At 42.4% G+C, this 13,297-nt stretch overlaps 1 protein-coding gene across 1 annotated transcript in view; it reads left to right on the top strand.

The window, feature by feature from the left end:
* Window positions 1-13,297, top strand: part of LOC147727603 (protein NipSnap homolog 3A-like) — a 260,865-nt gene that overhangs the window by 204,056 nt on the left and 43,512 nt on the right. The window contains exon 5 of the mRNA XM_086961634.1: window positions 1,888-1,974. Within this exon, the coding sequence (XP_086817760.1) occupies window positions 1,888-1,974 (87 nt within the window). The remainder of the gene's footprint in view (window positions 1-1,887; window positions 1,975-13,297) is intronic.

The following is a 13,297-nucleotide window of genomic DNA, read 5'->3' as shown; positions in this document are numbered from 1 at the left end:
AGTGCTTCAATGTAGTTCATGAAGTACTCTCTCCAGTCCTCCCACTTCATTAGAGGCTCTCCAGGCTTGGGTAAGAACGGGATCGGCGTCGTGAGTAAAGACGCCTCCGCACTCATTTCGGCGCGGCTTTCTGGTTCCACCCCTGTACCTTTCGGGCTGCCCGGCGCGTTTGCACCCTCACTGTGCACTTGGTTCATTTGGGGTCGCTCTGCCCCCCCTTTCTCTGCTCCTCGCTGACTCCGCCAGGTCCTCAACAGGGTGCGGGCAATTTCTTGTATTCGCTGCCCTCGGTGTCCTTCCTTCGCCACTGTGCGCTCACCCTCTGGGTTCACCGTGAAGTGCGTCCCTTTCTACACAACCTTTCTGGCTGTCCTGTGCCCCTGTGTCAAGGCTCAAGACGTCCTTGTGCTGCTCACCTCCTATTTTTTTTCTTGCCTCTGCCACGCTCTCCTGTTGTGTTGCTTAGTGCTTGGTACCATGTTGCTCGTCTAGTTGTTCCTCGTGGTGGCCCACAAGTCTGTGTTTGTGCCTCTCCTTTCTGGGTTGGGTCCTTTATGCCATTTTTTTTTTGTTCGTTTACCTCATCTAGGGCATCCCAACCTCGTTGCCACTGTTATGATGCTATTGCCACTAGGAAGAACCACCGGTGAGGCAGGTGAGGGGAAGCCTTGGTGTTTATTCAGTTTATAATATTCACAGGAGAGCTCCGGGCGTCCGATGTGCTCCGGTCGTTTCTCCCGACTCGCACATGCGCAGTGCACTAAAGATGGCCGCTTTGCGCGCAACGCCGTGACGTAGCGCACATAAACTAGAGCGCAACTCTACACCACTGAAGATCAATAGGTCTTAGCACTTCTCCAATAGAACTAAAACTGGTTTTCCTATGGCTGACCTCTATCAAGAGTGCACAGTGGTCAAAAGTACAGAATGGAAGGTAGCCCAAGAAACCACCAGTGCCTGTAATTAATTGATGCGCTCCAACCATCTAATTTGTATTTTCTATGTGAGAGTCCCTAAGTGCAACAGGGTTTACAAGACTTGGGTCGCATGCCCTCTATGCCATTAGCCTCAAGCTGCACCTCACAGCGAGCCCCAAAAGAGGGTAACAAGCGCTAGGTTTACTTTTGTTCCCATCTGGAGGGGACCTGGTCCAGCAGTTGGGGCTAGACTGTTTCTACTGTAACAGGACCAAGATTTGCATGTGGCGGGTCTTTCTCTATAGTGGCAAAGTGGGTAAAAAGGATGGACTGGAAAATGGCCCTATAATTCCCTGTTGACTGGGATTATTTCAAGCATTCCTTCCATCAATTCTGTTAGGTATGCCCAGATATGGGCCCTATGCTCACTGTGCAGGCCTAAGTGGGCCAACATCAATCTGGGGTTGCATGGTATTTCTGTCTGGAAGAGACCTGGCCTGGCATTTCGGACTGAACTGTTCATTTTGGAAGACTACTGATTTGCCCATGGCAAGTCCCTGTCTACAGTAGCACAGTGAGTGAAATACTATGGACTAGATTGCAGCTCAAGGGCATCGCCAGTGGTTGACTTCAATCCAGACATTTCTTCCACCAGCTTGTTGTGTGCTACATTGAATCTGACATATAGCGCTGTTCTTGACATCACTTTAGACGTGACAAGACATATGTAACTATTAGGGGTTATTTTTCCAGGGACACCCAAGAGCGGAGAAGGATATTTATGTACTAATTTATTTTGTGAAGGTGGACAATGTTATTTATTTTTTATAAACTGGATGAATTATGTAGCTGTAACTTTAAGTAGTTAATGTTAAAGACTGTTTAGTGTCCAGTGCATGCCTAAACCAGTTTTACACCTATATCTACTTACTCTGTGGCCAACAATATTTTTCGTCAATTGTCTTTACAGTTCATGTCCTTTGGTGGCATAAAGATCCAGACAGTCGTGCAGCTGGTAGACACTTCGCCCATGAAGATGCCAGAGTAGTGGCCGCAGGTGAGTGACACATAAAACATTTTTATTGCTGTGACAAACCTTTCCACACTATCTTTTTGAGACACAGTATAGCATAATCATAAAAATATATGTAGTTATGCATGTCTTTTAAGAAAGTAAGAAACCGTATTTGCCTCAGTATTCAAAGTGAATGTAAAGGATGTCTAAATAAACAAGTAATGGCAAATCCAGCTGTTTTTGTCTTTTATATAATTCATACACACAAGCAGAAACATAGTCTGGGCCCATGTTGACATGGATGACCCTTACTTGCAATAATGCAGGCAGCTGTCAAGTTGAAGATACCATGAACACTCACACCAACAAACTTAGAGCTACCCATAAACATGGGCCAGCAGACAAACAGGCCATTGAGCTAACAGAACTACAGGCACCCAAATACTTAGCCCACCTGACATGCAGTTACCCATACACATAGAGTGAGATGTATGTGTTAGGTTGTCATGTTTCTTGCACTTTATTCTAATCTATGGAGATCTAAAACAGCTAGTTGTTACAGGGAATGAGGAAAAACAACCCTTGTGAATGGATTAATCACCCACAAAAGAGAGCAGTGGTTAGTCAACAACCATAGATATTTGGTTGCCAAGAAGGAATCAGGTGAGAAAAAAGGGTGCCCGAGAACGGAGAGGTCTCAAACAGTGAGCGTCAAACAATGTGAGAATAAGAGCCTGGTGCGAATTTAAGAATGTTAGGCTGTTAGACAGATGCCACAGCAAGCCAGGGAGTGCCAGATATCCATGTCCACAATCCAACAAACGAAGTTTGACACACACAGTTAGACAAGATATAGGTATGTATACAGCTATAAATCATACCATACACCATCTAAGCAGACTTCCATGCATGGAACAGAAAAAAAGATAGGAGGTTTTAAGTCCACTTAAAGTGAGAGTCTTTGCTGAAAAAAATCTAATTTAAGGTAGAGCAAAGATAAATTTCATGGTCTTATAGTTCGTTGTCTTGTTAGAGAAACCGCTTAATCTGATAAAGCCTTCTAGCTGCAGATTCCTTACCATTAGAATATTCCACAGGCATCAGATTGGATCCAGAAACTTCAGATAAGAAGTACTCCTGCACACTGGTAGGTGGCGTCATTTGGCTCCGCCTGGCATCACCCATGCTGGAAGTGACCTGTACAGTCACTTTTCTATTAACCTTTTCAGATCTTTTGTCGGATATTTTTGAGACTTAGTCTCATGGTATGAAGGAAGTCTACCAAAAACGCAGGTTTTAAGCTATGAGGCGCCTGTCACTGCCAGATGTCAGTAAAGGACTCACATTTGGTTTGCCCGTGGTGTTTGGAGCACAATCACAATGCCAAGATGTGCGAGGAGATCCGTGCCATGCATCCTAAGACACTGAGGGTGCGGTCCCTCAGGCTCCTCGCCGCCCAGTACTGACCGTCCCTATGACGTTTTAGATCTTGGTTGGAAGGAAGGTCCCGGGATTGTTCAGAGTCATGCCTGGTGATCATTGTCCCACTCCAAGTTGTGAAGAAGTCCGGTCAGTCCCACCAAAAAAAGAAGTCGAAGAGGTCTTCGACTGCGCTGTGCAATTCTACAGATAAGCTGCAGGACTGTCAACACTGGAGCATGTGGTGGAGCCTGCACCAAGGCCGTCTATTTGCCTCCCTGAGTTTCTGGGAGCCAGACAGCCACTGCCCAACTAAAAGACGTTTTTGAGGCCACGCACCTCATCTTTGAGCGGCCCAACCCATCTGGAGTGTCGTGTTCTATCTAGGACCCCGATCAATGTGTGACCTTATGCCCCTATACGGCTATAATCAATCCATACCCCTATAATGGCATAAACGATCAGAGCCATATTTCAGAAACTCGTCTCTGCAGCTCGTTACAGTATATGACACAGCAGAAGCCACTATCTTAGATTCCTAGATTACACACCGAGTTCTTTCAACAGATAAAACCCCCAGCAACCTGGGAAAGCCCGCTTGCTTTGTTTTTATTAGTAATAGAACTCTAATGAGCACTGTAAGAACGACCAGTTCTTAGTGACATCTTTATTGACGTCTTATGTCCAAAAACTTATGTCAAACTCAGCACCTTTCAGGTATAAATAATACCAACGTTGCCTTAAGCAAACACAGCGGTGGTGGTGGTGAATACAGGAGCAGAACAGCTGTTCCTTGCAGAGCCCAGCAGATGCGAGAAGCCCACGGACGCTGCCCCTCCTCCTCCTTGACGCGCTGAGAGAGACGCTGTCTTTTCTCCTGCCGAGAAAAACCAGCTCCGGCGTTTCCAGCCTACCCTTGCGGGTGACTGGAATATCGAGTCCTGAGGGGAGATACCAGACCTTCAACATTCTATTCCAGAGGTACAGTGTTGACTAAACCCTTAGAGAGAATTCTTGAAGCAAACCCTTGGCAAAACCAACTTAACCGAATTGCTACTTACTCCCTCCCAAGTATTAGGCTTAGGTCAGGTACACTGGGGTAGGCGTAGTTAGAAGCACCAGTTGAGGATGTTAGCTAAATGTATATATGAATGTATATATTTTACTCATTTTAACTATCGTATGGCTAAGAAACCATATCAATGCTTTTACAGTATTATTTCGCAATACTCCTTTTACTGTACGCACTTTTTAAAATAACAAGTCTTGCAATTGTGGCAATTCATTTCTCTTGCATGAGAAGAAAGACTGTTCAATAAATAATACCTTTTATTGAAAACGCCCGTCTCTCTATTCTCTGCATCCTGATGAAAGTAATTCTTGCACAACTGACTGAGTGAAATAGCTGTCTATTGTTTCACACGACTCTAGAGATTGACTCTTATTCTAAGGAGCAAAGTTGTCATGTTTATGCGGTTGTTGGAAAACTGAATCCCTTCTTGTCTGAGCCAGGGAAGCTGATCACTTCCTATTCAGTCAAGAAAGTTTCCAGTGACCTCTGAGCTAGTTGGTACAAACCCAGTCAAGTCTAACATAGTCAGTAGAGACCTGGAAGACCGCACTTCTACGTCTACACTGCTGTTTATGTTATTCCAATACGCAGGGCCTATAGGGAAAATAGGAACTACACAACATGGTGCCCAATGTTTGGTAAGGCGATAAAACTAACGCAAGATGTTAGAGTAACTCAGTCGTGCTTTTTCACACAGACCCTTTCTCCCGTAAATACTCCAATAGACGTCTGGAGTTGGTGAAAGGCTAAAATCTGCCGAACTTAGTAGGAAGAGATTCCTATGGAAAGCTCCGGTTTATTCAACGTTGAAGGATACAGTGTTCCAAAATATTGTGCACCTAATCTTTGTCTCCTTGAAACCTGATCTGCAACAAAAACATTTTCTGACAGTAAAATGAGTGATGAAGAAAGGGATGCTACTATATTAGCAATTCAACTAATGGAGGACAACACGAGTCTCCTACAGAATGAACCGAATGCAGTTATCATTCCGGTGAACTTAAGAAAAACTATAACGTTAAAACTTATAGAAAACGGACTGACCTCACAAGGTGGTACCGTCATTTTCGTGATAGAGGCACACGAATATCGGCAGACAGAGGTATTCTATTCACGGATAAACTTTCCAGCGGCAAACGCTACAACACACAAGTTCCACTATTACTAAATAGAGGAACCACCGGATGAGTACGCTCCTTTTGAGGAGATTGAAATCCCATTAAAATACCAAGAGCATCTGCTCTGGTTTAAAGGCGCCCTAAAACACAATGATCATATTACCAGGCTCGGTCCACTAGGTAGACCAGGAGCAACGTGGCCGGATCTAGCCAGCTACACACCACATCCGGACATTGATAAAATGTCTAAAGAAGAACTTTTAGCACAGCTAAAAACATTAATTAAAATACATAGACAATTAGTCCAATATGCAATGCGGACTGCAATAGTCCAAACAGCTGTTAATGTCCCTCAGCTGACCCCTCATCAGGGGAACACAAATAAAATTACACCACAGAACATACAATCATGTCTTGGTAAAACACCCATAAAACGGGAACAAATTCCTTTCTGGTTAGCGCAGAAAATTACTCAAATAGAGGCAGTATTTCCGAATACGACCCCTATTGAGAAACATAGAATTCTGACCATCTGCCTTCCAATGGGGGTCGCACCACATGTGGAAGACTGTGGCACTTGGGGTACAGTTTTTGCTTCCATTTACACAAAAACGCACGGTGTTCCATCAATGGCGGTAATACCAGATGTGCTAAAACAGATTCAGAATGAATACGGTCCAGAGCCTGCTTTAACTCTTGGTATGAAATTACTGAAAGACTTCAAGCAGGTCTCGGCTATATTACTAGCCAATATAAAAGGAGAAGCAGCATTTGTGGCGATCCGCCAGAAATTGAAGGAAATAGGTATAACAGATCAACCAATTGAGCTTGCCAGAATTATAGAAAAATGTTATGAAGAATTAGGTAGAGATAGTTTGGGTGGGAAACCAGTAAAACCCCAACTACTCGAAAATCCTGAATTTTTTTTATTAAAAATAATTCAAACACTCCTAAAAAGAACTGGGATGGAAATAAACAATCCACTCCCAAGGAAAAAGTTTTCCAGTCCAGAGGAAGGTCTCCTCGACGGAGGGAAAGAACTCCGACTCGAGAACACCAATCTCCCCAGAGGGAGCCCTCTGAGAAAAGATATAACCTTAGAAATAGGGATAACTTGAAGAAGCCTGATAGATATCAAAGTATTGATACACGTCCCTCTCGATCTTTTTCGCAGAAATCGGAAAGAAGAGGACGGTCAGACCCAGGAGAGCACACCAAGTCCAAAGACAAGGAACCTGCTCAAAGTAAAAAATCACAATTCCCAAGAAAGAAGGTAGCCAGTATTAGAGTAATCGAACATGCCGAGAATACTGAGGTCACAGCTGAAAAATGGGGAGTGGGCACAGACAATGCTAGACAGTGCAGCAGAAATCACCATAGCTCGCAAGATCCTGATGAGTCATCTGGAGACAGTGGACACGAATGAATACATTCAAGTAGAAACTGCCGACACCAGAGATAGCGAACCTCATAAGATATACGAAATAACACTGCGTATAGAGGGAGATAAGACTAGGAAAATAAGGGGTCTATTCTGGGATAAACTCTCAAAAGGCTATGACATCCTGTTAGCTGAAAAAGATTGGCCCCCGGAGTTTGTCAGGGAGTGCCCTCGTGGCGAAGAAATGATTATGCCTGCCTTCTCGAATCACATTCCGATTCACACTAAATGTATATATGCGAGGAAATGGGCAGTAGCCGAGGCACCAGCATTATATAAAAATCATGTAGGATGGGATGAGGACTCTCCTCCTCACAAAATCCAGTTAAAAAGTCAACCGACTGCACAAAGGCAGTATCCAATTAAGCAAGAAGCTAAAAAACAGGTCAGGGAGATTTTAGATCAACTTGAATACCAGGGGGTGATTGGAACATGCACCTCTCAAATGAACAATCCTTTGTTTCCTGTCTCCAAACCGGACGATTCATATCGTCTAGTCTTGGACAACAGACACCTTAACTCATGTTGCAAAACATTTGCAGTACAAAATTCGCATAGTGCTGCACTAATGAATAACATAGTTCGCAAAAAATATAAAACAACATTAGACATATCAAATGGTTTCTTTTGTCAAAATATTGCACCAGAAAGCAGATACTTGACCGCTTTCTCAGTAATGGGGTCACAGAAAAATTTCTGTAGGCTCCCACAGGGATTCAAGAACAGCCGAGGACTATTCTTAGCCAGAGTAACAGAGTTACTACAAATATATGATGATGAGGCAGTATCTTATGTCGATGACATCTATCTAACAGACGACGACTTGGAGACTCACTTGAAAAGGGTGAACACCATAATACTTGGGTTCGCTGCAGAGGGTTACAAATTCAACTTTAAAAAGTCAAGAATTGCCCATCTGACAGTCTTATTTTTAGAATACGAATTATCAAGTGAAGGAAAAAGCCTAGCGGACAACTTCTTAGAGAAGTGCGCTGTACTCCAAGCACCAAAAACACTGAAGAACTTACAATCAATTCTAGGCTTCCTGAATTTTGGAAGAACTTACATTCTAAATTATGCGGAGAGGGTTAAACCTCTCTACGAACTAATTAAACCTGATTTTAAACCAATCAACTGGACTCAAACACACACAGAAATTTTGAGATCATTGCAAACAGACATGTTAGCAAAAACAAAATTAGATACACGTGACAATACAATGGACCTTGTAATCCGAGTCATCCCAGGAAGATGCGGATTCACGTACCTGACCTCTAATGAGGGAGAAACGGTACCAATAGCTTACAAATCTCATTTGTACACACAAGCAGAAAAAACATTCATTCTCACAGAAAATACTGTGAAAGCAGTGCAAACTGCTATAGCAAAAGAACGAGAACTAGCACATGGCAAAAGGAGCATTGTCCTCACAGCAGAATCCGCCTTCGAGGCGCTATTCAGCCCAGTAAACCTGCCTACAGTGTCACTGGATCCGAAATGGATACTGTGGGAAAATTCTTTTGGTGCGGAAGACGTGAAATACTATTTCGCCCCGCACATGAAAAAACTGAATGATTAACCTTATGAAAAAGAATATCCTCTGCCAATCGAAATTCTTCCTCTACAACAATACTCCTGTATAATCTACACAGACAGATTTGTACAGCACTACAATGTAGAAAATAAATCCTACGATGCAGCCTGTGCGATTCTTAAAGGTTGCTGGCTCTGCGGTAAATTCAGACCGAAAATAACAAAAACTGAATCACTGAGAAAATGTTCGGCTCAGCGAGCTGAAATCAGATCTTTAAAAATGGCGCTTGAAAATGCAGAACGTGAATTCCCGACACTAATCGTGTGCGATTCGCATTTTTGCGCCCACTCTTACAATAATGAGTTGCAGAGCTGGGTTCAAAATATTACAAAGATGACACAGGTGCCACAATCAAGCATAAAATGCTTTGGAAACAAGTAGTTCTTTTACAGAAAGAACTACAAAAGACTCACGTGATACACACTCTGAGTCATCAACGTGATGGCTTTCACGTTGCAGGGAATTCATTGGCTATTACAGCCACAGCGGAAGAAACTAAACCGGCTTCCGTAGCCACAAAAAAGCGTTCAGAAAAATACATAGACGGGGAAACCATGCTGGCAGTAAAAATGTCTTCAAAAGGCAGCTGTGCAGCACTACCCGTGAACTATCCACTCAATTATGCATAGGTAATTGATGCAAACTCTTTCCCTTTTGCTCGAATCCCTGGAGTGGGGGATAGGGTAATTCCAAACACGAACCGGAGAATATTTTTAATAGCAGACGCACACATGGGTTTGGGTCCCAGGCACAAACAGATGAAGGAATCTCTGACTGAATTACACTCAGTATACTGGTGGCCGGAGATGAGCCTGCACCACTATAAATATGTAAAGAACTGTCAAGACTGCAGCAGAGATCACAGTAATGAACCGGTCCAGTCTGTTGCCCAGTTACCGTTTATGGACAGGGTAATGCTGTCTATATGCAATCCAGCATCCTATTAATTGTTTAAGACTACATTCACTTAAAAAATGTGGCCCCAGCGCTCGGCTGACGCCAAAACTGTTATAAAAGATCTGCGAGTCTTTATCGGCACATACGCAATTGCCATGTTCCATTCTGACCAGGGTCCTGCTTTCAGCTCTCGAGCTTATAAGGAGGCCATGGCCAGTATGGGCGTTGGGTTGCGATTCTCTTGTCCATTTCACCCTGAGGGGAACAGTATAGTGGAAAGAAAAAACCGGGACATAAAGCAATCTATAACGGCGAAGGTATTAGGTTCGGGTGATGGGTGGGTCAAACATTTAATAAGTGTCCAACTTAGTCTAAATAATTTGCCAAGAAATTCTCTAAAAGGTTTCAGCCCGTACGAACTATTGTTTGGAACTAGAATGCATGTTCAGGATCTTGATAGTCAGGCTTCAGTGGTAAAAGATAAGAATAAAGTCTTTGACATCAAAGATCGTTTGGCTGTTTTACAGGACTTGAATGAAACAAGAAAATCCTTAAACATAAAAATAAAGCAACAGCCAGCTACCACAGAAGACACACCACCAGTCCCAGCAAGACCTGTCTGGATTCCAAAGATTGGGGATCTAGTCAGGGAGAAAATAGCGGTGAAGAAGGAATTTGGGCCTTCTTACAGAAAAGCAGTACCTGTCTTAAGTATCAACGGAACAAGATCAGTAGTACTACCGCCTCTTGCTGGTAAAAAGGAGAACCGAGTTGTATCAATCGACCTGGTAAAACCACAAACATGTGGCCTATAATCAACAGTAGGCCAAGTGGACTCCCAATAAATAACAGAATACCCAAAATTGCAACAATCCAAGAAGTTCAAACTGATAGACTAATCACATTTGAAAAACCTGCAGTGCACAGAGAAGGACTATGCAATAATGCCATGGAACTCGTGCCTCTTGAAACACAGATTGAAACAGTTCATCATGAAACACCAGTCTACAATGATGTGGCATCAGAATGTGCTAACGAGAGACAAATTGAGAAAACAATTCCCACAATTGACAGAACTGCCTCTGGCTACTTCATCAACTTCGATACCTTTTCTGAAGATCAAAACGAACCTGAAGTGACGCCAGAAACAAAGACTCTAAAAGAAAAGACAACAGAACTCTTTTATCAACTCGAGGAAACATATCTTATTTCTCCATGGTTAGAGTTCTGGTTTGGGCTAGGTGTATTTTTCCTCCTGCTTTGGCTCATCATGATACTTTGTTTGGGGAAATTCATTGAAGGGAAATACAGTTCAATGGACACAGCAAGTCAGAACATCAACTTAGTCCTGAAACCACACAAATCATCTCACGTCAAGAAAAGAGGACTATCATCAGTAAATGTCACAGCCATTCCAATACCCGGCGGGGTAGTGTGGGACAAGACTGACTATGAAGTATATGGCCCGGTCGAGATCTTGAAATATCCTCACCAGTTCAAGGTTTCATTAAGTGACTTTGTAAAACCGAGTACATTCTCTGATGATTGGGATTTTGAAAGTATAAATAATATGATGTCGGATTTAGTGTTGTCAGCAAGATTTACAGAACATGATTATTTACAAGGTTCGTCTAATTATGATCAGATGTACTGCTTTTCACATTACGCAGACCACTACTTACATAAATCTGCACAACCTAGAAATGTTTTTAAATATAACCAATGGGAACATTGTGCTACTCCACCTAAAAGTAGTTTGAAAACATTCTATGAGAAATTCCAGTACTTCTCAGGGTTTAACACAAGTGATGCAGAAACGTTTTATTATAAACTGTTGGATAAAACAGGGTTGAAAACAATGCTGACAAATACTAAATTGATATATTCAGAAGCATTTTATGAAAAAATTATGACTTTTGGTTTTGATTTCTGGAAAAACAACATTGAAACAAAAACCATCTGGGGTACGAAAGATTGGCAGGTGCAAGGCCTAGAAGCATTATTTCGAGCCTGCATGATCCCAGAACAAATAATGTTCTTAAATGACACAATTCACCAAACAACCTGTCTTGGCCTAGCTAAGATTAAAGACCTTAAAAAACTGTCTATTCCAAAGCCAATACCTGATAATGCAACAACAGAAGTTGAAATAGACGTATCAAACATTTTACATTTAAACAGAACACATCCTGATTGTAAAAAGTGGTTAATCTGGCCTACTGACACAAATAACTGTCAAGATAGATTCCTGAACAAAACACAGGGGTTAAAAATGACCAGACCAGACCCTAGATACTCCCAGAGACAACATCCAGGGATAGTAACAACATACAGTGTAGGGAAACTGTGCCTTGAATGGCTAGAATCATCCACACTGGCAGAAATTAAGCAACACTTATCTTTACTTAAAGATGGTGCTGATTTGCGCGATTTCATTATGGGACCTCGCAAGCAGCGTCACAAACGTTTCATAGCGGCAAGTGTATATGCGGCTTACAACGAGGCATGGAAAGTAATGCAAATTGAAACAGCTGAAAAAACACGAGAAATTGATCGTATTAATTTGGAAAAATCACTTTCTGTTGTGGACAATGGGTTAATGACTCTGTCTTCCAGAATATATTCACTGGACAGTATTGTATCATCTGCCATCGATATAATAGATAAGAACTTGCTAATGTTACAGCATGGCCAGTCGCAATTGCGTTCTATTGTACAGCTAGGCTGGACTCTGCAAAATCTTCGTTCAAGTTATTTGCCATGGCGTTTAATCAACACAACGTCATTGTTTTCCATCTTTAACCTTACTGATAAACAAATCAGCTTGGCACAGAAAGGAGCAGACTATACAATCCTGAGCATCGAAAAACTTGAGAGATTACCATTGACAATGTCAGAAAGACCTGTCATTGAATGGATAATACACTGGATTATCACAATTCCGATAACAACTTTCCAATTTAAAAATTGCCTTGAGTATATACCGACTGGCCAGTATGAACGATTAGGTAAAGGGTACATTAAGTCAGCATGGAAATTACCATATACACACACATGCTATAGTGATAGCAACACAAATGTATTTCTTAGTGGTGAAAATTGCAAACATTCACTAAGCGGTATACTTTTGTGCCAGGTATTAATTTACACTGGGCCTGTGAAGGAACTTCAAACAACCTTTCATGCCACCAACATGTCACACCTGCAACGCAGATAGAGCCCTTCTTTAGGCAGCTTTCTAACGGGAGTTACATTCTAATAATGGATCACAGCTGTTGTGGCTAGGTGCCAGGGAAAGCATATCTCGTAAGCGTAACTTCCATGGTCATTTGCTGTATGCAAGCATTGTTTCCAAACGGCCCTGAAGATTCCGAGACGCCGATTTGGCCTCCTTTGAATGTCTCTTCTATACGAATTGATACTTTAAGCAGAATGAAGTCTGTGCTTTTACAGACAACAGTGCCCATAACGTCATCAAAAGAGACGTATGATCTCCAAGTTGCAAGGACAACATCAGAGATACATGACCTTTTATCAACAAATTGCCCCGTGCATTTCACAGAAGTGCTTAGCCAAATTCTAAATATGTCGGCTGCCGTAGGTATCTCAAACGTATTTAAGACGATTTTTTCAAGACTGTTAATACCATTCAAAACAATTCTGGGCATTATTGCCAATTTTGTCCATTCAGTCTTTGGCTGCATACCCCTAACTTTGGGACTTGTAGCAGGCATTTTATTTTTGACCCTCCTGCTCCGATATGGCAAGCCAAAACACAGACATGACTCCGGCAAGGATGGAAGAAACGATCATAGCAGTACGCT

This window comes from Lissotriton vulgaris, chromosome 3_1 (genome assembly GCF_964263255.1).
Source record: "Lissotriton vulgaris chromosome 3_1, aLisVul1.2, whole genome shotgun sequence".
NCBI classification, from domain to species: domain Eukaryota; kingdom Metazoa; phylum Chordata; class Amphibia; order Caudata; family Salamandridae; genus Lissotriton; species Lissotriton vulgaris.
This window is presented reverse-complemented; position numbering and strand designations above follow the sequence as displayed.